This window comes from Epinephelus moara, chromosome 12 (assembly GCF_006386435.1).
Source record: "Epinephelus moara isolate mb chromosome 12, YSFRI_EMoa_1.0, whole genome shotgun sequence".
Taxonomy (NCBI): domain Eukaryota; kingdom Metazoa; phylum Chordata; class Actinopteri; order Perciformes; family Serranidae; genus Epinephelus; species Epinephelus moara.
The window spans coordinates 27,706,986-27,732,381 of NC_065517.1; the positions used below are offsets into that span (position 1 = coordinate 27,706,986).

A 25,396-nucleotide genomic window follows, 5' to 3' on the forward strand; every position below is an offset into this window, starting at 1 on the left:
TAGCTAATTTTGGTTGTAGTAAGGCTGCTAGGCCTCACCACTGCTACCATGGGTTGCTAGCCCATGCCAGCACCTTTGGGGTCTTTTCCCTCCTGTCAGCTGTCTTTCCAAGCGGTCACATGGTCTTTCCCTTGTTGTCAGCTGCCCTATTCACAGCAGTCGCTAGCTGGGCTAGTTCTGAATTTATGAAAAAAACATGAATTATGAATTACTTTCTATATAATAAATGTTGGATGGAATTTTTTTTTCTAATTATCACAGTCTGGGATATGTGAATGATTAATAACAACACCAATTTTGATGCATTATTATTTTTTTGTGCAGTTTCAATTTTTCAGTAAACACCGGTACCTTTCCCCTTCGGGACGTTTTTCGTCCTTGTTGAAAAACAACCATAAAAATATTAAATATTAATATTTTTTTTCTACTTTTTTTTGCTTAAATCCTTTAACCAACTCCTACTCGGATTATACATACCAAATATTCATTGTGTGTGTGTGTGTGTATGTATGTATGAGAGAGAGAGAGAGAGAGAGAGAGAAAGAGAGAGAGAGAGAGAGAGATGGAGAAAACAGTAATGTAACCTTGCAGCAACCTACAGCTCATAATTTACAATTTTTAGCTACACAATTACACACATGCACACGCACACACACACAGACACAGACACACAATATTTTTTTAGTATCTCTGCAGCCACAGCCTCCAGACATCCATATCAACACTAACCTGGCTTTTTTTTTTTTTTTTTTTTTTTTTTTNACACGCACACACACACAGACACAGACACACAATATTTTTTTAGTATCTCTGCAGCCACAGCCTCCAGACATCCATATCAACACTAACCTGGCTTTTTTTTTTTTTTTTTTTTTTTTTTTTGCAACAATGGCTCGCAAACCTCAATAATGAGGTGGGCACAGCTGTTTTTCTTTTAGTTTACTGCAGACAGTTTCACATACCCATAGACACATACATGGCTGATAACTTTTACGTTTGTTCTCATTTATTGTTATTTTTTTGAATGAATATGCTTTTACACTTTTTTTTTTAAGATTTATTTTTGGGCATTTTACCTTTAAGTGATAGGACAGCTTTGGGGGAGAGAGATGGGAGATGACTTGCAGCAAAGGGCTGCAGGATGGAATCAAACCAGGGCTGTTGCAGCAAGGACGGAGCCTTTGTACATGGGGCGCCTGCTGTGACCACTAAGCCACCGACAGCCCATGCTTTTACACTTTTGTATACACATCTGGTCACCCATCCTTGTTGCTGCCCATCTTTGTATCCTACATGCTCGGCACACGGGATGTTTCAGTTGGTTGCAATCTGGAACCTCACCACTTGATGCCACTAAATCCTACACACTAGACTATAAATGAAATCAGTCGATTACCGGTATAGTTTGCGGCAAACAAAATGATCTTTAATATCAATATAATTTACAAAAAGATACCACTCTGTAAATAAACTGGATCGATTTTACAATACTTAAACTCACACCCACCTCTCGCCCTGGGTCGGCATTCTGTGTTCATCACAACATTCATTGGTGGGAGACATCATCAGTAATGACGTTTCCCACAAGAAGAAATAACACTTAAAAGTAACCTTTCAATTCAGACCGCAAAGGTCAAGGCAGTCTGTGGGTGCATCATTGTTTTTATTCAACATAAAAATGCCTTGTTTCTTATCTTAAGGCTGTAATGAGTCACACCATTGGCCCAGGAAAGACATTCAGCAACATGCTAATGATAGTAACAAGTTTCAGTAATTTAAAATTAAGACCTGCGAGTAATAACATGCAATGGCTATGAGATTCTTTTCATGACCTGGCCCTCCCCCTCTCCTCCAGCTTCCATTCAGCCCATTATCCTCTGCACATCCTTGACTATAATGTTAATGAAGAGCTGGACAGTTGCCCTTGAGGTTTCGCCTTCCACGGCTTCAGAAATCTACCATTACGTTTCGAGGCAGGTGGGCTCCCCCATCTGAAGTGACTCATCCGATAGGTTGCATCTTTTCTCCCCTGCGTGCTCAAAGGGACATGTGACTTCGAGCTGCCCCTCGCTCTCTGCGATCCCTGTTTTTTACTTCCTCCATTTGGCTCCCCCTTTACTTCTTCCTCATAACTGCTCAGCTGTCTGCGAGTCAGAGGGAGGAAACTGCCCTCAGATGAGCCTCCACCCTCCAGAGAAGAGGCAAAAACCTTTACAGGTCTGCGTTTACGGCCAGAGGGTTTGCCCCAGCGGAAATGTTCCATAGAATAGGAGCGTCGCAGGTCGCTGTGGGCTTTCAGATCTGATTCTGATAACTTGTCTTCGGACACCAGGGTGGCCAGAATGATGTTGAGTAAGAGTTCCTCGTCATTAACCTTCAGGGCCAACGCACTGAGCTGTGGGAACTCATTCTGGATCACAGACATGCAGAGGTCGATACAGTCCTGTGTGGAGGGAATCACAGAGACACCAGCAAAGATTTTAAAAAGCATTATCTGTGAGTCGTGAAGAGGTTATGATAATACACTAATGAGACTATTTTATCACTCTGATGCTGATTTATTGCAGAGTATGCTCCCATCAGCTTAAACTATGCGAAGAAAGCAATGTTTCTGATCATAATTATGCCGATGACACTCAAATTTACATATTCGAATCACCAAATACAACACATTCTCAGCCCGACCACGTCACATATTGACGTTTGGTCATATGCCTTCCACGTCCAGATACGATGTGAAAGGTACCCGTGGGTGCGTTGGTTGTTGACATTCTGGGTAGTCGTGTCAAGTGCTACCTGTTACATGCATTGTCTTCTTTCAAAGTACACTTTAGTTTTAACAGGAAATTTACTGTTTACATACAGTCTCTTTCAAAATTAACGCGCTATGTCAGTACAACAACGCAAATTGGCATTTTTTTTCCTCCAGCAACTAACACACGTGGTTGGGTTCGGTAACAAAACACGTGGTTAGGTTTAGGGTAAAAAGAACAGTGTTTGGCTTTATAATCTCACAGGACACCAACACCGCCCTCCTGGGTGAAACCCATACACCACCCCTCCCACCTGACCTACTTGGACTTTGCTGCCTTAACTTCTGTTCTTGTTCGGCCGCGTTAACCCCTGACGCCACCGAGCACTGTTAAACTATAACGGCAACCAGCTGCATATCATGCTGACGTTAGAGGATGCCTTTTTTCCTCAGTGTCTGACACTGCAAGTTACTGCCCAAGTGCCAGGTTTTGACGACTCTGGAGTGAGACCGGGTTGCCAAATAAGTATGGTCCCATAGACTCGCTGAAAATGTGCTTTGAGAATATCAATGTGGAAAAATTGAAATAAAAGATTTCTGTTGCTGCAATAACAATTACTTTCCTCATGGATTATCAGCCTCATTCTGTTCTCGATTAAATTTTGGTCCATAAATTTTTGGATAACAGTAAAAAAATGCTGATAAAAATATTCCAGACCCAACGAAAACATCTTCTAATAATTTTGGCCAACTAACAGTCCAAAACCCAAATATATTAGGTTTACTCTCACATTAGACAAAAGGATAAAGGGTAGAAGTAACAAAAATGGAGGTGATGACAATGCATGTGATTTGAAAAATGGAGTGATACATTTTTAAGGGATTTGATCAACTTCAGTTTGATTGAAACATCATTACAAGATGAAAACAGAGCCATGTGTCATCATTTTCCCCATCATTCATTATTCACAACACAGAATTGCCATTTATCATTTCAACAAAGTGGCCTCAAGGGTAGGAGTTAAAACAAATGGATGAGGTGTTGACCATGGCCCTGCTCATCCACTTCAGCAAAAATTACTTGCTGTAAACGATTACTATCCGTGGAGTGTTGGGTTGAATGATGAATTGTAGACAATCAATCACATGATAATTTGTCACTCACTTCTACCCACCCACATTTCATCACTTCAGTTATTGATTCGTAAGCATTTTCATCATTTCTTTCCATTTTTTTATTACTCCCACCCTTGAGGCCACTTTCTTCATCATCTTCATCATCATCTTAAATCATAAACAGCAACTCTGTGCTGTGAATGAAGAATGATCAATGTAAGATGGTGGAAAAACGATGTAACATGGCTTTGATTTCAGGATATCACAACTGTTATCACAAAAGTCTTCACAGTTGAGAAGCGGGGATAAAAGAATATTTGGCATTTTCGTTCCAACTTCTGAAACTGATTTTCTGTTCATTGATTAATCGACTGTTAATTTCAGCTCTACTACTCATTTTAAATTGACTAGAAATGGTTTAGGGCCTAAACAAACCAGTCATCCCACACGACACAATCAAACCAGCAGACCTTTAAAGTGGGTCATATCTGATGTGATTCTCAGATCTAACCGTGGAGATACTGCTTTTACTGCACCTTCTACACTACATGTTGAACAGATGTGGATCAAAGTTTGTGATGATCTTAGACTGACTTTAGCTTTTCTTATATCAAACATATTTGTGTGTCATCAATTTTTATTTAATGCTGAGGGAGGCAGAAATCTGGAAACGATCTGGAACTGTAGAAAAACACCCCCCTCCTGCAGCTATTGGCAAGGCGGTCTGTGCTGGAGGGGAGTGAGGTGGAGGACACACTGTGATTTGAGGTTCCAGCTAACATTAGCTGCATAAGTGTGAACTTTAAGATGCAGCAGTGAGCCTTTGGGTCCAGTTGGAAGAAGGCTAAACTATTGGCAACATTTTGGATATGGTCAAACATGCGCAAGCAATGTTGGCAAGGATTCACCTCCCATTCACTTTCCATTTAATGCAAGAAAAGGGGCAAATTAAACATTCACTCGCTTGTTGTGGGCCAGATTTGCTAAAACCTGAAAACAGAGCAAAGAGGAGGTGTAGAAGTCTAAATTTCACTCCAGGTGAATATAGTATGCTAAAAGTCTACTGGGATTTTTGCCCAATTATACCAAAATAAAACTGCCCACCCCAGCTTTAGACTTAAAGCTGTTTTTAGATGTGCACGATACATTCTGTTTGTCCCTAAACAATCTCACCTCAAGGTCGATAGTAGCTGTGTTGGGCTGAGTTTGCTCTGTAGATGTTTAATTTTTCTGAGCCTGAGAAGGATTTCTTGTCCGTGTTGGCTTAAAAGTTAAGCATCAAAAGATTAAAGAATGAAGTGTGACGTCAATAACCCTTTTTACACAGATATAGCACTATAGGGCCACTACCAAGTCCCTCCTTCATGCCTCCTTTACATCCATACACACAACCAAACAACTGCGGCCTCATTCTGCTCCAGTGTGTGATTATACACTGCATTGAGGCTTTATAGAATCAAAAGAGGCGTGACGAGCATTACATGTAATACAACAGCGTCAGCCTCTGGTGTGACATAAAAAATATGCGCAGATGTGGCATTAATGTGTTAATAACAATCATTTAGAGACCCTGTGTCCTCATGTTAGGACATCACAGTTTGGGTTTACTTGACCTTATACTTCATTCTGCTTAACTAAGACCTGTTGTCCTCATTCATGTATTTATGATTAATAATGTTTGTAGTTTGATATGGCAACAAATTTAACCAATTTTAGCAACAATAACAAGCTGAGACACTGTTAATTAGGAAGTGCTCATTTGAGGACATTGATTGTCCTTGACAATGTTTTTTATACTTCTTGGGTCCTACTGATCCCAAATAGCTGGGAGAAATTAAAAATGCATACCAAACCAAGGTTCGGGTCTCAGGGGGATATGGCGGCTGATCTTGTCCTCTGCTCGGAGGGTATGAAGCTTCTGAGTTTTGTTGTTTTCCCAATTTGCGGACATTTACAGCAGCTGTTTTTCTTCTTTGAGTTAGCCCCTAACTGCTAACAGCTACTTTTTAATCTTCCGCATAACATGTCTTCAAAACGTCTCACCCATGCTGCACACAATCCCGTTTTACAGGCTGTCCAGACACCTTTTTGGTGCTGTTACTACCTCCCGTGGCGGCTTTTAAACGTGAGACCACTCTGTCACTCCTTTCCACAATCGGACCTTATGTACCGCGTGGCGATGCGACATAACGGCGCGATATTCCCAGCAGTGTAAAAGGGGCTATTAATAGCTCCAGAACAACTACCCTGAGGAAGGATTATTTTATCATGATCTTTCCAAAGTCAAGAATGAACTTTGAAGCTCAAAACTGAACTTTTTAATGCCTTTTTAGTTTTTTTTTTTAGTTTGTTTTTTGTTTTTTTTCTGTGTCCCTTTCAAGGCTTTTTGAATCACCCTATGAAATCCTTTATAAAAATAAGGTTAGCTTTCCTGGTGATGGCAGAAACAGAGAGGAAATAAAAAGAAGACACCACTGATGGAAATGACAAGTTGACCTACCAGTATGCTTTCCTTGTCGCTCAGGTTGTTGCAGACGGAGCTCTCCCAGCACACCGACCCAAACCCGGGGACACACACGTATGCCATCATCACCACTAGCAACCAACATAGATACACCATCTTCAGCCTGGCGTGGAGGACAGAAACACAAGTGAAACTGTGAGTTGAAAATAATTTAAAGTGACAGTAGGGGGGCTCCCTTCAAAACACAGCGGACCCAACAGGCTCACGTAATCTCGCTAAGATAGGAAGACATCACTACATTTTGTGAATAGGTGTCTTTTCATAATTTCACTTGCGTAACACTTCCTTTCTGACATAACTAAGCGTGTTTCACTCGAGTCTGTGAGATAATTGGTTGATTTGTTGCTGTGTGTCACGGCTGAATTATATCTGTGAGCTAAATACCATTCATCAACATTCCTCCTCTAGCATGTATTGTAACCTATTGTAACAGATGGTCTCATTTATCAGCTGCACATGAATCTTGTTTAAAAGTGGTTGATAATGAAAGCCGTGGAAAACATGCCTATGTTCCCGAAAGAGGCTTGATTAAGATTTGGACTTTTTATCCCTGAGGCACTGAAGAATTATAGGCATGGGATATGGTACGAAATAGGATTAGAGCAGTGTGCTTGTTTTGGGACAGCGGGCAGGGTATTATATTTTATTTGCTCCAGATTTATATTTTATTTGATCTTTATTTAACAGTACTGACTTTTAAAAAATAATAAAAAATTATAAAACAGTCATGTTACATAGTTACTCCATTATACCTCATCGTGGTATATACAGCAGTCCTTGCAGAAGCTGATGGATGATGTCCCAGCCTCTGTGTACTCATCCACTTCTTAGATGACCTCACAACAGGTTTACAGAGCTTTAACTTCTGCCTGTATGAGGGAATCAGGTGGACGGTGTTGTGGTCAGAGTGGCCCAGTGCAGCGCGGGGAACGGGGTGATAGGCGTTGTTAACAGTTGTGTAACAGTGATCCAGGATATTCTTCTCTCTGGTTGAACATTTTATAAACTGTTTGTGTTTGGGGAGTTCATGGGTGAGGTTACCTTTGTTAAAGTCGCCAAGGACAATAACTAAGGAGTCCGCTCCACACACAGTAGCTATCTGGTCGGCGAGCGTGCGCTGTAGCCTACCTCCTGCACGTTGGCCTGCGGTGGGATGTAAACACCGACCAGAATGAATGAAGCAAACTCGCGGGGGGAGTAAAAAGGTTTGCAGTTGATGAAAAAAGCAAACGCACGTTGGAGAGAAATATACCTGCATGGCAGCGGTGTGCGGTGTCCGCGTTGGCGGAGAGACGCACAAGCGCACCGGCACTTTTCCCCCTCCTCCGGTGTTTCACTGCACGAGCAAAGGTGAGGGCACCTTTGGCCAAAAAGCCCAATAAATCCACCGAAGGCTCGAGAAAAGTGGGATAAAAATCCGCTGGAGTTGTTCCCCTGACAAAAAAAAACCTTACAGCGTCACTGGCCCGAGCGGGCCTGTGACTGTCAGTCAACTTGCCTGACATACTTTTTGATTGGCCCAAGTAGTCTGAGTAGTATCACGATACCACGGCAAAAATGAGGCAGATGTGCCTTTTGTCATTTATAAAAAGATAAATCACTTTTCTATAATGCATCACTGATATTTCAAAGGAATAAATTACTTATTGACTTAGTCATACTTCAAAAACAGCATCAATAAGTGATTAACATAGGGGGGATCAAAATAAAATAAATATATAAAATAAAAATCAAACAGCCACCCTCCTCCCCTGACAAGTAAAGAACAGTCCCTAAAGTGCGGTGAGGTTTGTGGGCCATTACCTGACACAAAGAGAGAAATGTGAACGGCTCATTTCTCCTCTGACACGCCATATACCTGTGTGCCGCCACGGCTCGGTTGTCCAGGTACTACTGGGCAGTCATGACACCAACGAAAGAGGAAATTACGGGGTGTCGGTGGCTTAGTGGATACAGCAGGCGCCCCATGTACAAAGCTGTTGCCACAGCGGCCCAGGTTCGACTCCAGCCTGTGGCCCTTTGCTGCATGTCATTCCCCCTCTCTCTCCCCCTTTCACACTTAACTTTACTATCCATTAAAGGCAAAACTGCCCAAAAAAATATCTTTAAAAAAAAAAGAAAGAGGAAATTACTGGACTTGGAGTCGGACTTCGCTGTCGCCAGTAAGCCGTTATCTTGCGCCGCAGAGCACTATGAGCCTCCGCTGTATTCCTGTCTGTGACCCCCGTTCAACTCACAACCGCCAGGATTCACCTTTCCTTTCTGCTGCTGGTTGAAACGTGATAATAGGGGCGCCCCAGCACCCACTCCACTAACTTGATGTGGAAATGAGCGGTAGTCTAGAAAACTGGTGAGTTTCGCTCATGCGCCCTCACATAGATTGCGCCCTGGGCGGTCACCCACATTGCCCATAGCAAAAACCGTCCCTGGGTGTACAGGAAATCTAAAATAACTACTTGTCAACCAGACCCGCTGTCGACACTAACCTCGCGACAACTGCCACCCAGGCTACTGCAGGTGGCAGTTCTCGCGAGGCTAGTGACAGAGTTCAGTTTGGAGAGGCAGAGGAATGTTTTTTTAATTTTTTTATTATTATATTATAACACAGGAGATTTACAGGAAAATACTAATATGGGAGGACGGCGGGAAAGAGGGGTAAAATACGGTAGTTTCCTGGACAAAACGGGAGACTTGACAGCTATGGATTGGCCCCGGGCCATCGGGCCATTGCTTATGTCGAACCCTGAAACTGCTGTCACTGTGGCAAGGACATAGCCTTTGAACATGGGGTGCCTGCTCTACTAGGTGAGCTAGTGGGTGCCCCTACACTTCACCATGAAAGGTATACTATGCAGAATAGTCAGTTACTGTTTGTTAACATGCTCTTCAGCAAAAGTGAAAATAAACACTCTCTTTTGGTGTTTTGCCTCTCTGTTAGGGTTGCAGTGGTATACTGGTTTCAAGGTACGCCGTGGTATGAAAAATGACGCTTTTCATCATACCGTATGCATTTGCTTATCTACAGTATTGCACATCTCCTTTCCCCCTCGACTGCCTGTCCAACTTTTTACACATGCTTCCAATAAAAAAAAAAAAAGGTTTCAAGTTTCAATTGATATAAAGCATTTGTTGAACCAAAAAAAACTCCTTTAAAGGTCACTTTAACTAATATGATAATAGTAATCTTCTAATATATCGTCAATACTGTGAAACTGTTTTCTGAGATGGTTAACAGACTGTGAAAATCTCAGTGGACCTCATTCACGAACAGTTCTTAAGATGACGTTTCTTCTTAAAACCCACTTATCAATATGTTCTCACTCTGACCTTGTCACATATTGATGCTTTGGTCATGGAGTTTCCACGTCCACATACGATGTGCAAGGTTCCCTGGGTGCATTGGTTGTTGACGTTCTGGGACACCGTGTCAAGTTGTGCCTGTTACATGCATTGTCTTCTTTCAAAATACACTTCTGTTTTCACAGGAAATGTACCGCTTACATACAGTCACTTTCAAAATAAACGCACTGTTAGCACAACACCACAAATTGACTTTTTTTTCCTTCAACAACAATAAAACATGGTTGGGTTTGGAAAAAAGAGCAGGGTTTGGCGCTTGAATCTTATGGGATGCGAAAACTGCTCTCTCTGGTGAAAGTCGCCGCCTTAACATTCGTCCCTGCCGTGTTAACTATAATGGCAACTGGCCGTGTGTCATTGCTGACATCAAAGGACGCCTTTTGTCGTTGGTTTATGACACTGCAAGTCACTGCCCAAGCGCCGGATTTCGACGACTTCGGAGTGACACCAGGCTCCACTTATGCAGTTTTCAAGAAGGCTCAGATATCCACCACCAGTGTTTTCTTATTTTGGATTTGTTCTTAGGTAAGACCAGAATTAATGCAAATGCAAGAGCTGTATTCCAGAATAGGATTTATATTACAATAATATTTTTTTTAGAATTTTTTTAATTATTACTTTTAATACTTTACAAAAAACATTACGTTCTTTTAGAATAACCACTATACGAACTCTTCAGCTCACATCACTTATATTATAGGAAATCATGCCATCTAATAATTAATGATTGATCACGGCAGAATATATCACTGGTGGGTTTGGCGGGTGGGACAAAAAGGGATGAAGCAGCATTCCAAATAAGTTATTATATTAATAGACTAAATTACAGGAACCTTGCATTAGTTTTCCTTCACCTTCTGCCCCCCCCCCACTACTGCTACAAAATATGAAAGCTGATTTGGGATTTACTCTTTGCAGAAGTCGGCCTACCTCCACCACAAAACTGTTTAATTTTTTTTATGTTTGGATTTCGGTCCTCCACCCTCTTAAGACTTTCATTTGGGCATTCTTATCTCTCAACTTTTCTTTCTCTTTTTCAGTCGCTCTGCAGTCTCATGGCAGGGCGTTTACCAATGTTAATTAGAATCAACTGGCATGCGCTGTCAGCTTACAAGGACAATGGGATTCATTGATAAGAACACAGGTGCGAACAATTCTGCCGTTTAAAGAACATGTTGTGAATCTGAAGTAGACTTTTCTTAAGAACAAATTTGAGAAACAACTGAGGAAGATATTGGCGAATGAGGCTCAGTGTTAACAACAGTATGAACTATGAAGCATTTTAGGGCAGTGGTTCCCAACTGGTGGGTGGCAGTCCAAAATTGGGTCGCAGGTCCATTCTGAATGGACCACAATTGACTACTGAACATTTCAGGTTTGTAAAAAACACACTTTATTTTGAAGTACGATGGATTTCTGGCACAAAACTTTTATTTTGAAGTGCTGTTTCCTGCTGTAGAGTGAGTGACTAACAGACAGCTACTTGACAGAGACAACAAACTAGCTCTACGACATGACCAAACGCAAGTATGACGCTGAATATTAAACTGTATGGACCTTGAACTGATGACTGAGGAGAAATCTGGACCCTGTGGCTGGGAACCACTGCTGTAGGGTATGTCATCACAATGTTTAGTTTCCTAGACCTAAAGTACGAAACTTAACTTGCCCAAACCTAACCTCTGTAATTTTACTCTAAGTATGTAACTTGAAGTTAAGTATTCAACATCATTTGTGGGGCGCTAATGAATAGGATATCGTACAAACTGTTGTATGATACGTTGCTTCTGTATGAGTCTAAAAGGGTTGCAACGGTATGAGATCCTGCACAGTACAATAACCATCTCAGGCAGTATCATGGTTTCACTGTATCAACTATTATCATCTTTATCAGTTGCAATGATCTTTAAAGAAAAGTTTTTTCTTTTGGTTCAACAAATGCTCTATATTAACTGACACTTGAAACCAACTCTAGAGTCTATACATTGTTTTTTTAGGAAAATCCTGCACAGCCTTTAACATCTAGGCAATAGAATCAAAATGTCGGATTTGAAAGACAGTAGACATGGATCGTATTAGTACTAGGGGCTGATCAAAGCTCTCTTTCTAAGAACCATACCACATTTTCAAATGTGTATTGTTTACTCTCCAACCACCATGTCAGAGTTGTATTAAGTTAAACAGAGCATTTTCTACTGCTGCTGTCACAATGTCTGTCTCAGTTGTTTTTTATTGGCTGCGACCAGGAGCTCTACTGGAGGTCGTTCCAGCAATGTTACCCTACTTTTTGGCAGCCACAGTTTTACCCTAGGAGGCTGAAATTTCGCAAGTAAATGAAGTGTGTGTAGGTTTGTGGGAGTGCTCTATACAAAAAGGCACATAACTTCTGAAGACATTAAAGCAACATGATCAAGCTTTATAGAACACACATACAAACACACAGATAGACATACACGCACACAATCTTGCCACGTCGTCTTTCATAACTCATGATCTGCTTGAGGTAGGTAGCTCTCTGGACTTGTGACAAGCGTTTGCGTGAAGTTGTGCGTGTGTGAATGCATGAACACATTAACGCGTGCATGCATGCAATTTTACTTTGTTTCAGTTTCAGTCCCTGACTCTTGCCACGCTTCTGCATTTACATTCTCTGTCCATCACCAGATGACCACAGACTCTTCCAACTGTCCCTGTCACCTGACTCTTATTTCCACCTATTCACCTGTTTTCACTTTACCTCATTAGCCCTGCAGTGTATAACCCAGCCCCTCTGGGACATTGTGATCACAACAATTAAAATGTCAGCCGATCCCCATGAATTCGGTGAGATCTTGCAATTAGTCCAATCACCGCAACTTTTCCGCAAATTTGACCAACCATCGAAGTTTCCCGGGAGCCACCTTCTTGTTTCTGGTTATGAAGATGCAACGCGAATGTCTTACATTTATCAACAGAAATTACGGTTAAAGACCGTGTCAGCCAATTCCCGATGTTCTGCATTAAAGCGGGGATAAACTGATTTGCACAGCATGCAAAATTTTGGTGGAACACAAACGAAAGTCATCAACTGAAAAGAACTTTCCACCGCAAAGTACACATGGAGAATGGCTGCAACGTGCAACTGACAAGATGAATCATGACTGATGCTGCATTAAATCAACTCATGTCAAGTCAAATCAACTTTTCTACCGCAAAGTACATATGGAGAATGGCTGCAGCGTGTGACTGAAAAGGTAAATCATGACAGATGCTGCATCAAATCAAATCAAGTTTATCATATTGCACGTTTAAAAACAACCAGAGTTAATCAAAGTGCTTTACAAGTTCCAGAGAATGGCACACAAATAGAAGTTAAAATTTAAATTACAGTAACAACAATTCATGGCAGTCGACGTTACAAAGCAATATTACATACAATATACGCCGATCAGCCAAAACATTAAAACAACTGACAGGTGAAGTGAATAATATTAATCATCTCTCACGCACGACCCACCCAAACATCGCTGTGGACCAAGCAAATCCCCTCATGGCAACTTCACTCCGCAGTGGCAGTAGCCCTCACCCCAGCAGAACAATGTGTCATGCCACACTGCAACTGGCCCGAGGAACTTGACAAAGAGCTTAAGGTATGGACACAGTCTGATTTGGATCTGGGGAATTTAGAGGCCAGGTCAAGGTCAAGGTCCTTGACATGTCAGAGCTATGTCCAATCCGTAGAGGCCCCACCGTGGATGAGCAGTACGTCTGGGGTATTGGCACGTCCCACAGATGCTCAGTTGTATATGGGGAACTGGGGAATTTGGAGGCCAGGTCAATGGGTGAAGCTCTTTGTCACGTTCCTCAGGCCATTCCTGAGGAGTTTTGCGGTATGGCATGGCGCATTGCCCTGCTTGATCTGCAACAGTGTTTGGGTGGGTGGAGTGCGTCAAGTAACATCCATATACCACGACCCAAGGTTTCCATGCAGGACACTGCACTGTAACAAGATAATCAATAGCCATGTTTCCATCAGCCTGTTTCAATGCGTATCTAGAAGTATCGCATTATTATGTAAATTATGTAAATTATGATGGAAACACCAAAATTCGAATTAAAATCCCCTGATTCGCACAAACTAAAATACGCTCGCTTTAACCTGGTTTTGGTTGATTCGAAAAAATGTTGATTCGCAAAACGGGGGATGGATACAGTTATGTTCGAATTAAGTCTGACGTAGCGCACCTCTCTCCATGGTGTTATCCACACTCCGGGTCAGGAAGGCGGTAATGCATTTACAAGCTGGTTGCCAACCGCCAGAAAACGTAGAAGAAGAAGAATGCAAGACTTGTTTTGTTCACTTTTGGATGGAAACATACTGTTATTCAGTTCACCTCTCAGTGGTTTTAATGTTTTGGTTGATCGGTGTTTCACGTTTCAAAGATTACAAAATACTAAAACACCAAGTGCAACCGAAGGCTACTGAAAACATGTACGTCTTAAGATTTGTCTTGACAGTGTCATTTGAGGGGGAACGTTTGATTGAAAACAGAGGTCTATATGAAGTGAGATATATTAAAAATGCATGGTCAGTGGTAATGAGTGACAGAGGCGTGCTTGCCTGTTTGTGTGAAAAACTGTGTGTGTGTATATGTTATAAAGAAAAAAGTTTATAATGTATCACACCAAAAAAGCAACCATTTTTCCAATTATCACTTGCTCCTAGGGATGGAAATCGAGACCTGTTTCCAGTATAGAATTGGGTCCATATTTTCAGATCCACTGGAATTGTATGCAAGTTTATCATCTCCTTTTATTGATGCTGACATGTTTTTCTGACAGTTGGCTTTAAAAAAAACTGATGCGTCTGGAACGTAGCAACAAGAAGGAGTCATGGCAGAGAAAAAGAAACAGTCCAAACCGTGACTTCATTTCATGAAGAAAGATGTCAACAGCAGCTTGTAATATCTTTAAAATCATAATTCCAACTACGGGTCAAAACACCAGTAATATGCAGAAAAAACTGTCTATGCAACATGGGCTTAACTTCCAGGAATGCCACATGTTTGACAGTATTTGTGAGTGCCACTGCTTCCCAACAGTGCGGTACAGAGGAAATGAAATGTTGCAAAGTCACAACAATGTTGATACTGGACGAATCAGTAAAATGTTCACTAAAAACGTACACTGATCAGCAAAACCTTAAAACCACTGGTGGGTAAAGTGATAACATTTGACCATCTTGTTACAGTGCAGTGTTCTGCTGGGAAACCTTTGGTCCTGGCATTCATGTGGATGCTACGTGACATGCTCCACCCACCCAAACCCCGTTGCAGACAAAATAAACCACTTCATGGAAACGGCACTTATTGATGGCAGTTGCCCTCCAGCAAGACAATGCACCATGCCACATCACAAAAACTGCTCAGGCGTGTCGCAAAGAATAGGACAAAGGGCTCAAGGCGCCGACCTGACCTCCAAATACCCCAGATCCCAATCTGATTGAATATTTGGAATATTTGAGGGACTTGCTGGTACCCCAGAGGTACCCCCGATCCATGGTGGGTCCTCCTTGGACCGGACTTGGCTCTGACCTGTTAAGACATAAACACAGGACCTCTGGAGGGTGTCCCTTGGTGTCTGGCACCAGGGCGGTAGCTTCAGATCTTTTAAGTCCTGTGGGTTATGAGGTGGGGTACCAGCACGTCCCACAGATGTTTGAGGCCACATTGATGCCTTGAGCTCTTTGTCACGTTACTCGGACCATTCCTGAGCATAATTTGCGGTGTGGCACCCATGGCGCATTGTCCTGCTGAGTCGCCTCAGCTGCTGGGGAATGCCGTTGCCATAATGGGGGGTGCCTGGTCTGCACTGGTGTTTAAGTGGGTGGAGCGTGTCAGGTGGCAACCACACGAATGTCAGAACCCAAGATTTCCCAACAGAACATTACATTGTAACAAGATAATCAATGTTGTTAACTTCATCTGTCAATAGTTTTTATGTTTTGGCTGATCGGTGTATATCAGTTTTTTCCGCCACAAAAGGCAATCCTGCAATACAGCACCCACTCATAGTGACCACAGGATTACTTTTTAATTACCTCTCCGATTAACATTTACCACAAATCACGATCTTTCTCTAACCTTAACCAAAGTGCGTCAGCTGCTGAAACCTAAGGCCAGCACATTCTGGGACACTGCTAACGCTGCTTGCCATGCTGCTGTGGCTCAGTCATAACTGTAACTGATGCTGAGACTCTACTGACTGCGTGACTGGTAGACGGCGGTGGGTGGCGCAACAGGCCAAAACACAAATTCAAAACATAAACATGATTTCCGGACTGTAAAATATTTTTTTAAATGCGAATATTCTGGCCGTACTATTGTTGTCGGTGAGATCAGTATGTTATATGAACATTATTCCTTAGTCTCTGTGACATATTAGGAGGATTTTATGACTATTTGCTTTAGATTTCTTACATATAGCTCCTTTAACAACAAAAGCATGTGGTTGGGTTCAGAAAAAAAACAGCAGGGTTTGGATTTACATTCATACAGGAAGTGAACACCAGCCTCCTGTGTAAAGTTGGTGATTGTCAGACCCATGCACCACCCCTCCCACCCACCCTACTGCGAGTGTAAATATCCTTTTATAATAACATTAGCACCATGCAGGCAGGCTTAGCAGACTTATTCTTTGACTAAGAAAACCTAAATAAAAGTTAATGCTGTACAAATATTCTCTCATTTTATCTACGCTTCAGACTCAGAGATAATAAAACACCTGCATTGATGCTGAAAACCTGTGTAAGCCTACTTTTTTTTCACACAAAAGCAAGAGAATTGATAAAGAAGTGGACCAATGAGCAGAATCAATACTGACGCTGGGCCTACGACACCACTTATCAGCCACCTACAATGCAGTTTTGGGATCCCTTCCCAGATGACTACACAAGCGCTCACACCTGGTCTTGTTTAACACTAACAACGCATATCATAATCATTTGGGTCAACGACCCACATGTGAGCTTAATGACCCTGAAACTAGGAGCTCACATGTGACCCCAACAACTCTGTTAGGGTTCACACTCACACAGAGTTTATAGCCAAGAAGCTTCTTGGATGAGAGGCGAAACGTCTTCAAGAAATGCAAGCGAGTCCAGTTGCCTACGGTATAGCACCATGACCTGGATGACTGAGAATCCTACCGACAATACTGACACTGGTATCATTACTTTTTTTGGGCTTTTTAACTTTGTTATAGCACAGATGGACGATGAGAGGAAAGGGGGAAGGAGAAGAGGAATGACACGTAGCAAAGAGCCACAGGTTGGAATAAAACCTGGGTCACTGCGAGGACTACATGGGACGTATATGCTACCAGGTGAACTAGAGGACGCCCTGGTGTCACTTAACTTTTATCTTGCAAATAAAACAACCGTTCATTGCAATTACTTGGAAAAGCTGCCATGAAATTAGACATTTTAGGCCACAAAAATCCTAATAAAACCTGCAAAGTCCCTGAGGGGCTAATAACCAGCCCATGTCAACTCAGTTCCTGCCGGTTGTAAAAACTGTGTTGTGATGCCTGCTCTCCAGCGAGTTCAACCTGTACTTGCCTGCACCTTCTCTTCTTCCCCATTCCTGTTCACTTGTGGATTTTCTGTTGCTGCCGTTTGGACTTGCTACCCGTGATTTTTCAATAAATCACTGAACTATTGCTTTCTTCCCGGACTGTATTTAGCTCCTTCACTTGTTGCCTCGTGCACAGCTGCTGCTTTACATTAAGATCATTCTTCCTTATGGTAAAACATGGGGGGGGGGGGGGGGGGGGGGGTTACTGAGAAGCAGTCACACACAGTGTACTGTATTTGTCACTGTGGTTTTGGGATAACTACGATCATTCATCAAACATCAAACATGCATCTGCAAAAGAAATTTCCAGCATTTTTCTGTTAGTGAGTAGCCAAAAAAAAAGGGGGAAAAAAGCCACTGAGCTGTTGTCTGGAAAACTACTCAGGATTGTCAGTGGCATGAAATCAAATCAGTAGTCATGGCGTGACGGGAAAAAGAAGATTGACTGTCTCCTTTATTGAAACAATGTGAGTTTGTTTGGCTGCATTTCAGACGAAGCAGCTAGTCTGGGATCTTAAGGATCATAACTTTAACCCAAACATGCAAATTCAAAATCAAATCCAGGCTGACCTGCTTGTGGACGAAGTGGAAGTACTGCAGTGCTGAAAAACTTTGATGTCAGTCGTGATATCCGTTCCTTTTGTTGCTCTTAGTTCAAAAATTTAAAGCAGTGGAATATTCTGTAAACAGGACACACGGTCCCACTTATTATGTGCAGTGTGGACTGTGTATTATCATTCTATTAACAAACACACATTACTATATTCATCATCCACACTAGCAACCTGTTTTTGGCTTTGTGTATGCTGTATATATTGGGCTGCACCTTTTTTGCACTCCAGCACTTTTATTGATGCACCGTCTATCATGTCATTTTTGTCTTTTTATATCTGCACTCTTCATTATTTGTAATGCAACTGCTCAACAACAATTTCCCTCGGGATAAATAAAGTTCTGTCTTATCTCATCTTATCACATTAAATCTGAAATAACTGGGGCTTAGTTTAGACATCACGCCGAAGGATGTTGCAGGGATTTTTTCTTTCTGATCAAGGGAAAGTCCCAAGGCAAATATTACTGCCGCTGGGTGGGGGCTGGCTATTTTGAAAGGTCACACAAAAGTTTCAGCCTCTGTTCCACACTGCAATGATTTCCATACAATCCCCAAACTGTTCATATAGTTTTTCCAAGTGCTTGGGAATTTAATGTAGTAGCCCTGCTGGAGATGAAGAACCATAAACAACTAACAAATATAACCATCCCTTTATTGCTGCTCAAGGGCACATATGGCTTTATTTCCTCGTATATACTGCAATATTTAGCGCTAGAAAGCATGCTTCACATAGATGAGAGGCTCGTGCTCCAAACCTGTCTCCTAGAGATTACATTTAAATACCACTAATGTGAAACAGCAAATATGTTTTGAGGGAAATGTCATGCCAAGCAAATTGTTTCTATTAACAAAATGAGGAAATGTTGCAAATTAACGTATGTGGCAGGTCACAACCATGTTGATACTGGACAAATTTCATTTGTTTTCAGCCTTAACAGGCAATCGTGCAATACATTACCCTCTCATTGGGACTACAGGATTATTTTATTATCATCTTTTTAATTAACATTTACCCCAAATCACGATCTTTCTCAAACCTTAACCAAAGTGTGTCAGCTGCTGAAACTGAAGGCCAACACATTCTCACTTTTACCTCTTCACATATCATCGCTTGGTTATAGGCTTTCCATGTTGACATATGACATACACGGTAGCCAGCGGGGTGTCTGTTGTTGATGTTGTGGGCCACTGTGTCAATTTCAGCCTGTTACATGCATTGTGTCTTTTCATAAGACACTTCTGTTTTCACAGGAAAAGTACTGTTTACATACAGTCGCTGGTACAATACCTCAAATTGATGCTTGTTGCCTTCAACAACAAACACGTGGTTAGATTCAGCCAACACACACATGGGTAGGTTTATTGAAGAAAAGCACATGTTTGGGTTTAGGAAAACAGAACAGGGTTTGGCTTTACATTTATACGAGAAGCGAACACCAGCCTCCTGGGTGAAAGTTGATGGTTGTTAGACCCCTTCTTCCACCTTACTCAGACTTTTCGCCCTCTTATATTGTTGTCTAGCTACATTTCCCCCTGATGACGTCAAAGGATGGCTTTTTATGTCAGTGTCTGATGCGAAGGTCACTGCCCAAGCACCGGTATTCCCAACACATTCTCACGCCGACTTTGTCACATATTGACTTTTTGGTCATGGGTTTTCCACGTCCGCATATGACATGCAAGGTACCCTGGATGCGTTGTTGATGTTCTGGGACACTAGGTCAAGTTCTCTTCTTTCAAGATGCACTTCCGTTTCCCTTGGAAATTCAACGGTTATATACAGTCTCTTTCAAAATAAACGCACTACGTTGGTACAACACCGCATATTGACATTTTTTTCCCTTCAACAACTAACACACGTGGCTTTTTTTTTTTAGGAAAAAAAGAACAAGGTTTGGCTTTATAATCTTACAGGATGTGAACACGCTCTCTTGGGTGAAGGTCGGTGTTTGTTGGACCCATCCATCACCCCTTCCAGCCACCCCATTTGGACTTTTGCCAACCTAGCTTTCATCCTCGTCGCACCGCATTTCCCCCTGATTTGCCGTTAAACTATAATGGCAACCGGCCACATATCCTGCCGATGTTATAGGACACCTTTTTTCATTGGTTTCTTACGCTGCAAGTCACTGCCCAAGTGCTGGATTTCAACGACTAGACTGTGCTGCTAAGGCAGGAAGCTTGACACGAACCGGAAGTTCTGGTGCCAAGGTCCTGCACTTCATATGCCTGCCTTCCTCCCCAAATCTTATGGAGTACATAAATGTAGTGTTTTGATACCTGAAAGAAATGCTGTCTCCTAACATAATCCAGGCAATGATTACATTGCCACAACATAATTACAAGAGCGGTTAAGTAACATACAAAGGTGACAGGGTTGGCTCATAACAGCACGAGATGTAAACATTAATGGTGTCCCGCTTGGGTGAGCTGTAATGTTAGCTAGCTCTGTGGTGCTAAGTGAGCTAGCAGTAGATGCACGTTACCTTCTGCGCGGTGATACAGTTGGCAGGTGTAGTTCGGTAGAAAGAAAACTGCTCCTACATGAAACTGCTAACAGAAAGGTCTGTGGATTATGTTGAGTAACCAAGGGCCTTATTTATAAACAACGTACACACAAAAGCAAAAAATGGTGTGAACCAAAAAATATTCCACCTCACCATCTGTGTCAGCTATTTCCTGTCTCCAGAATGTTGTAAGCATGGGTCAAAGCTTCTCCCATCAAGTCTGTTTTTATAGATCACAACTTTTGCGTAGGAAGTAGCGTACGCCTCTTTCAGGCCTCGTTTTGTGCATACGTGTAACGGAGTTAAGAAGTTGGTGATGCCACGTACCATTACAAGCTGTCTTTCTGTCATTATGGAAGGTGCACTGATTTTAATCTATTGTTAACCTGCGTCGTTATCATGTCATATACAGTCTTATTTTGTTGTTTGTTCTGATGTATTAGTTACCACAGATATTTTTTTTATTTTTTTTTTAATGGGAGCTGGCTGTGGAGGCTGATTTTCTTGTTTTCTATTCACCAGTGCCGAAATAAATGCGGGTCCAAGCCGAACAGTGACTGAGAGTTGGTCATCATTTAATCTACACAATGCGAAAGTACTAACCGGTTATAAATGAGACCCCAGGTCATGATTTCTGGAAAGAGATGCTGGAATTTTTCAAATGTAGCACCACAAGCCGAGTGCCATCTAGTTCCATTACATTCAAGAGAAGGCAGACGTCTCTATGGTTTATATCTCCAACACTCGGCAACTCACACCAAAAAAATCTATACTGATGAATAAGCACTACAGGTAAGAGGGAAACTATGTATTTTTTATTTTGAGGTGTACTGTCCCTTTAAAGTCGCTTTGTGAGATAAGGGGCCAGCAAACGTTACCTTTTGTGCCTGTTCAAGGATAATGATCAGTGCACATATACAAATGCTGTACATGCAAGGACACAGAGGTATTGTAGGAGGCTGCATTCATATGGACACACACACACACACACACACACACACACACACACACACACACACACTTAGGCTATTCATTCTCAAGTGGTGTACAAATTCTTTCAATAGATGACATTACTGGATGATTTCCCTTATGACGCATCCTCACCAGGCAAATGCCTTCCTTTATCTCTCTGCTGTTTATGATCACTTCTCTTCCTGTTGTCTCTCTCTGAACCATTTAATCAGAAATATGGAGTTTATTTTGTAGACGTCAGTTAACAGAAAAAAAACCTTTAAGATTAAGCACTGGCCAATTGATGCCTGTCCATCCTACTTTTAATGTCTTTTCTTGTCTTGGTGCAGTGAGTTTATTTTCTTTCCCTTGTAGGGGAAATTACATCTTGTTGTTTCTCTCTCCCTTCTCTATTATGCTGTGACTCCTTGGTGGGCCATCGTCTTTGTAACTCTGGCAGAGACTCTCCACTCTTCCTACAGTATGACTCACTCAGCTGAGCTCTGCTCTCCACAGACATACTCTGATAAAAGAAGCCTGAGAGCTGCGATCAAAATAGATGTAAACCTTACGTGTTATAAATGTATGGAGTTATTTAAGGGGTCTGTAAGTTAGATTTGTATTTGTGGAGGTTTGTGTTAATGGAAAGCAGTTCAAATGTTGCCTGAGACAACTGGGAATGTTCTTTAAAAAGCTGAGGTGTTACTATGAAATTTAAATCCACTTTAATTATAATTTACAGAGCAAATGCAGCTGTACATGTCAGCGTCATAAAATCCATAATTAATCAGTGAGTGAATCGATGCAATGGTACTTATTTGTTCAGAAAAACAAAAAGCTAACAACAGTCAGACACATGCAAAAACAAGATTCAACAAACAAGTTTTTTTTTTTTTTACCTTTTCCAACAGTGTCCTTTTCTTCTAGTCTTGTGCTTCTCCCTGCGTTTGTCCACAAATCTCCCAGAGTGGCGACTCCTAACTGTCTCTCCTTCTCCTCTGCTTTCTCTCTGCTCTGTGATGAGGCGCTCAGTAAGAGAGGGTCTGCTGTTGCTTCCTTCGAGGAGGAAAGCTCTTTTTATAGACGCAAGAAGTGTGGTGTCTCAAGGCCTCAGGGTGCGATCGAGCTAAGGGGTCTCCTGCTCCTTTCTGGATGGGGAGGAGTGTGTATTTGTGTGTATGGTAAAGGCCACCCACACGCTCCTTTTTTTTTCTTTTTTTTTTTTAATCAATGGTGCGGCTCACGTCACCACCACAACAGGTGAAGCATTAGTGTACGAGTTAACTTGCTGCCCTCCTCCTTCTGCTTCTTCCTCCTGGTTGGTTTGCAATTATAGCATGTCGCTTTATATACACTAATAAAAGCAACCGCGGGTCAATAGTGGATTCGTGCCAATGGGGCCTCTAACCCCCCAAAGGTCAGCTTTAAACATTGACGTCTTAATGCTGACATTGACATCCTTTCTGGGGGTAAAGCTGCTGAAGGGTTCAAATAAATATTTCAGCCATTCTTGTGGTATCCCTGTGAGGAAACTTTATTAGGAATACCTGACTCATTAGTTAAGTCATCAATAGGCCTAATATATACCTCAAATGGAAGGGATGCACGCGCACACACACACACGCACGCACGCACGCACGCACGCACGCACGCACGCACGCACGCACGCACGCACGCACGCACGCACGCACGCACACACACACACACACACACACACACACACACACACACACACGGTGCTTCATAAAAGGAAAGGCTTCTTTCATGTGTTAAATGCCCTACACATACCTGTCTGTTTGCTATGGGCGTATAGATTTTATCAAAGGGATATTATGCAAGGGTGAACCACGCAGAATAACTGGAGGAAAGGAGGAGACAACATGCCTGTTACAAGAGACACAGATTAATCACTTTCCTTGCATTTTTATTTTGCAGTGTCCTAGAAATAAGTTCACTCATCCGGCCTTCGCTATGCTGAAGGACAAAGTGACTTAATGAGAAATAAGACTCAGTTTTCTAAGTTTGTTAAAAGCTGGTTTGGTATCTTCCAGTTAAATGTTGAGATGGCAACAGGTGCCCGTTTGCGTCCTGCAAACCTGTACACTAGCGCAAAGCAACAACAGTTACCATGTAAAGTAATCGAGCTGATTAAAACGCATGAATAGAAGTGCAAAACAAATCGTGAGTCATGCTGTGACTATTCACAGTCTTCTGTTCTATCAATGCTGTCACTAATAGATAGTACATTAATATCTTATACCATGGACGTAGGTTTTGTTTTCAACATATGAATCAGGGGGGTTGGGGTCCTCCCCCAGGAAATTTTGAACATCAAACACTGCATTCTTCTGTATTTTTTGCATCAGTTTTGACCTTAGCGAAGGGTCAGTTCAGTTATCAGGGGAAAAAAGGTGAGCCCACATTAGCAGGTGCTGGGCTAGTGGCATGTCTGCAACATGCCGAACAGCGTAGGACAGGGTGTCAAACATACGGCCCAGGGGCCAGCACTGGGTCACCAAAGGATCTAATCGGACCCACTGGATGACTTTGCACACCTAATAGTGATACAAAGTAGCCTGGAAATCCAGACCCAAATCTAGAAAGATTTAGGGTCTGGCTATGAGTAATGTAAATGGCGCAACTCGAGGGGCGGCACCAAGCATGCATTTGAAAATATCACTGCACACAATTGGATAACACTACGACCAATCAGAACAATACATGGGGTGACGTATCCAGAGCTTAGCTACCAGCGGAGCTAACTGGTAGATTAGACTCTTGCCGTATCTGGTCAGCAAAACAGTAAAAACGTCCTTCTTGCAAAGGAAAGATTCGAGCGTCGTCTTCTGTTCCTCTTTTAGAGAAAAAGCCAAGTCTAACTCGTTCATTGTAGCGGCCAAAGCCATTTCAAACAACTGGTGTTCATCCGTAGCCATCTTGCAGTGTTTACTGACTGATTCTGGACTTCGTCGTTGCAGCGCTGTCGTCATCTGTTTAGCTCGCCTCTGGCCCGCCTATATCAGATACACCGATGTGATTGGTGCAGCTCGGCTCCAACGGCATGGGTAATGAGCATCATTAGTGATTGCCAGAGTGACTTGCTGAGCAAATTCAAATTGTGCTCTCGCGAGAACTGAGGATTTCCAGGGTAGATACAAAGAGCAAAATATTCTCAATCAGCAGCTTCAGTAAAAAAGAATCTGTATCAGACCTCTATCTTTAAACAATATTGGTGGGACCCTGTTGCTAAGCCAAAACTTTTTATTTGTAAGTGGTTTGTAAGGCAGGGGATAACTTCACCTGCTTCCTGTATGCTTCTGCTTTAGTTTGGTGTGGAAGGAGAGGAAAAGCATAGAAAAATGTACATGTAATGACTTTGAGTAGTAGAATGACTGAATCTGGGGAAACAGACATATTGTTGAAATTTATCATCCTGAAGATATTACAGGCTGCGTCATCTGTTTTGTAGATGCAAGTGATTTTAAAATGTACGTCTTTGAACCAAAAACAAGGAAACATTTGGGGGTGTTTGTCATTTATTGGACATTATGCAATGGTTGTACTGGTCTGGCCCACCTGCATTGGACTGTCTGTGGTCCATTAACCTGAATGAGTTTGACACCCCTGGCATAGAAGAAACGCAGGTTTGTAACATTAAATTGCTTCATTCAGTGTATATCCTGGTTTTAATCACCCGGTCCATTTGATTTGGAGAGGAGGAAACCTTGTGGATAATTTCACCTCCTGCTGAACAATGAACACTGAAGGAATTCTGACTGAGAGAAGTTTCAGGTGGTTGAAATCTGCAATCCTCACTGCAAGATGCCACTAAATCCCTCTAAATCTTATACGCTGGACCTTTAGATTTGAAAATAAAGTTCTGGAAGTTTTGCTATAACAGCACTAAATTTAATTTACTATGTATATATATATATATATATATATATATATATATATATA

At 42.0% G+C, this 25,396-nt stretch overlaps 1 protein-coding gene across 1 annotated transcript; it reads right to left on the bottom strand.

Moving 5' to 3' along the window:
• Window positions 1-1,087: 1,087 nt before the first annotated feature.
• Window positions 1,088-22,542, bottom strand: LOC126398722 (pro-opiomelanocortin-like). The gene is made up of 3 exons (XM_050058277.1): window positions 22,336-22,542; window positions 6,369-6,495; window positions 1,088-2,443 (listed from the first exon to the last, which is right to left on the bottom strand). The coding sequence occupies exons 2-3, from the start codon at window positions 6,486-6,488 to the stop codon at window positions 1,892-1,894; spliced, it is 672 nt and encodes a 223-aa protein (XP_049914234.1). The 5' UTR covers window positions 6,489-6,495; window positions 22,336-22,542; the 3' UTR covers window positions 1,088-1,891.
• Between the last annotated feature and the right edge of the window lie 2,854 nt (window positions 22,543-25,396).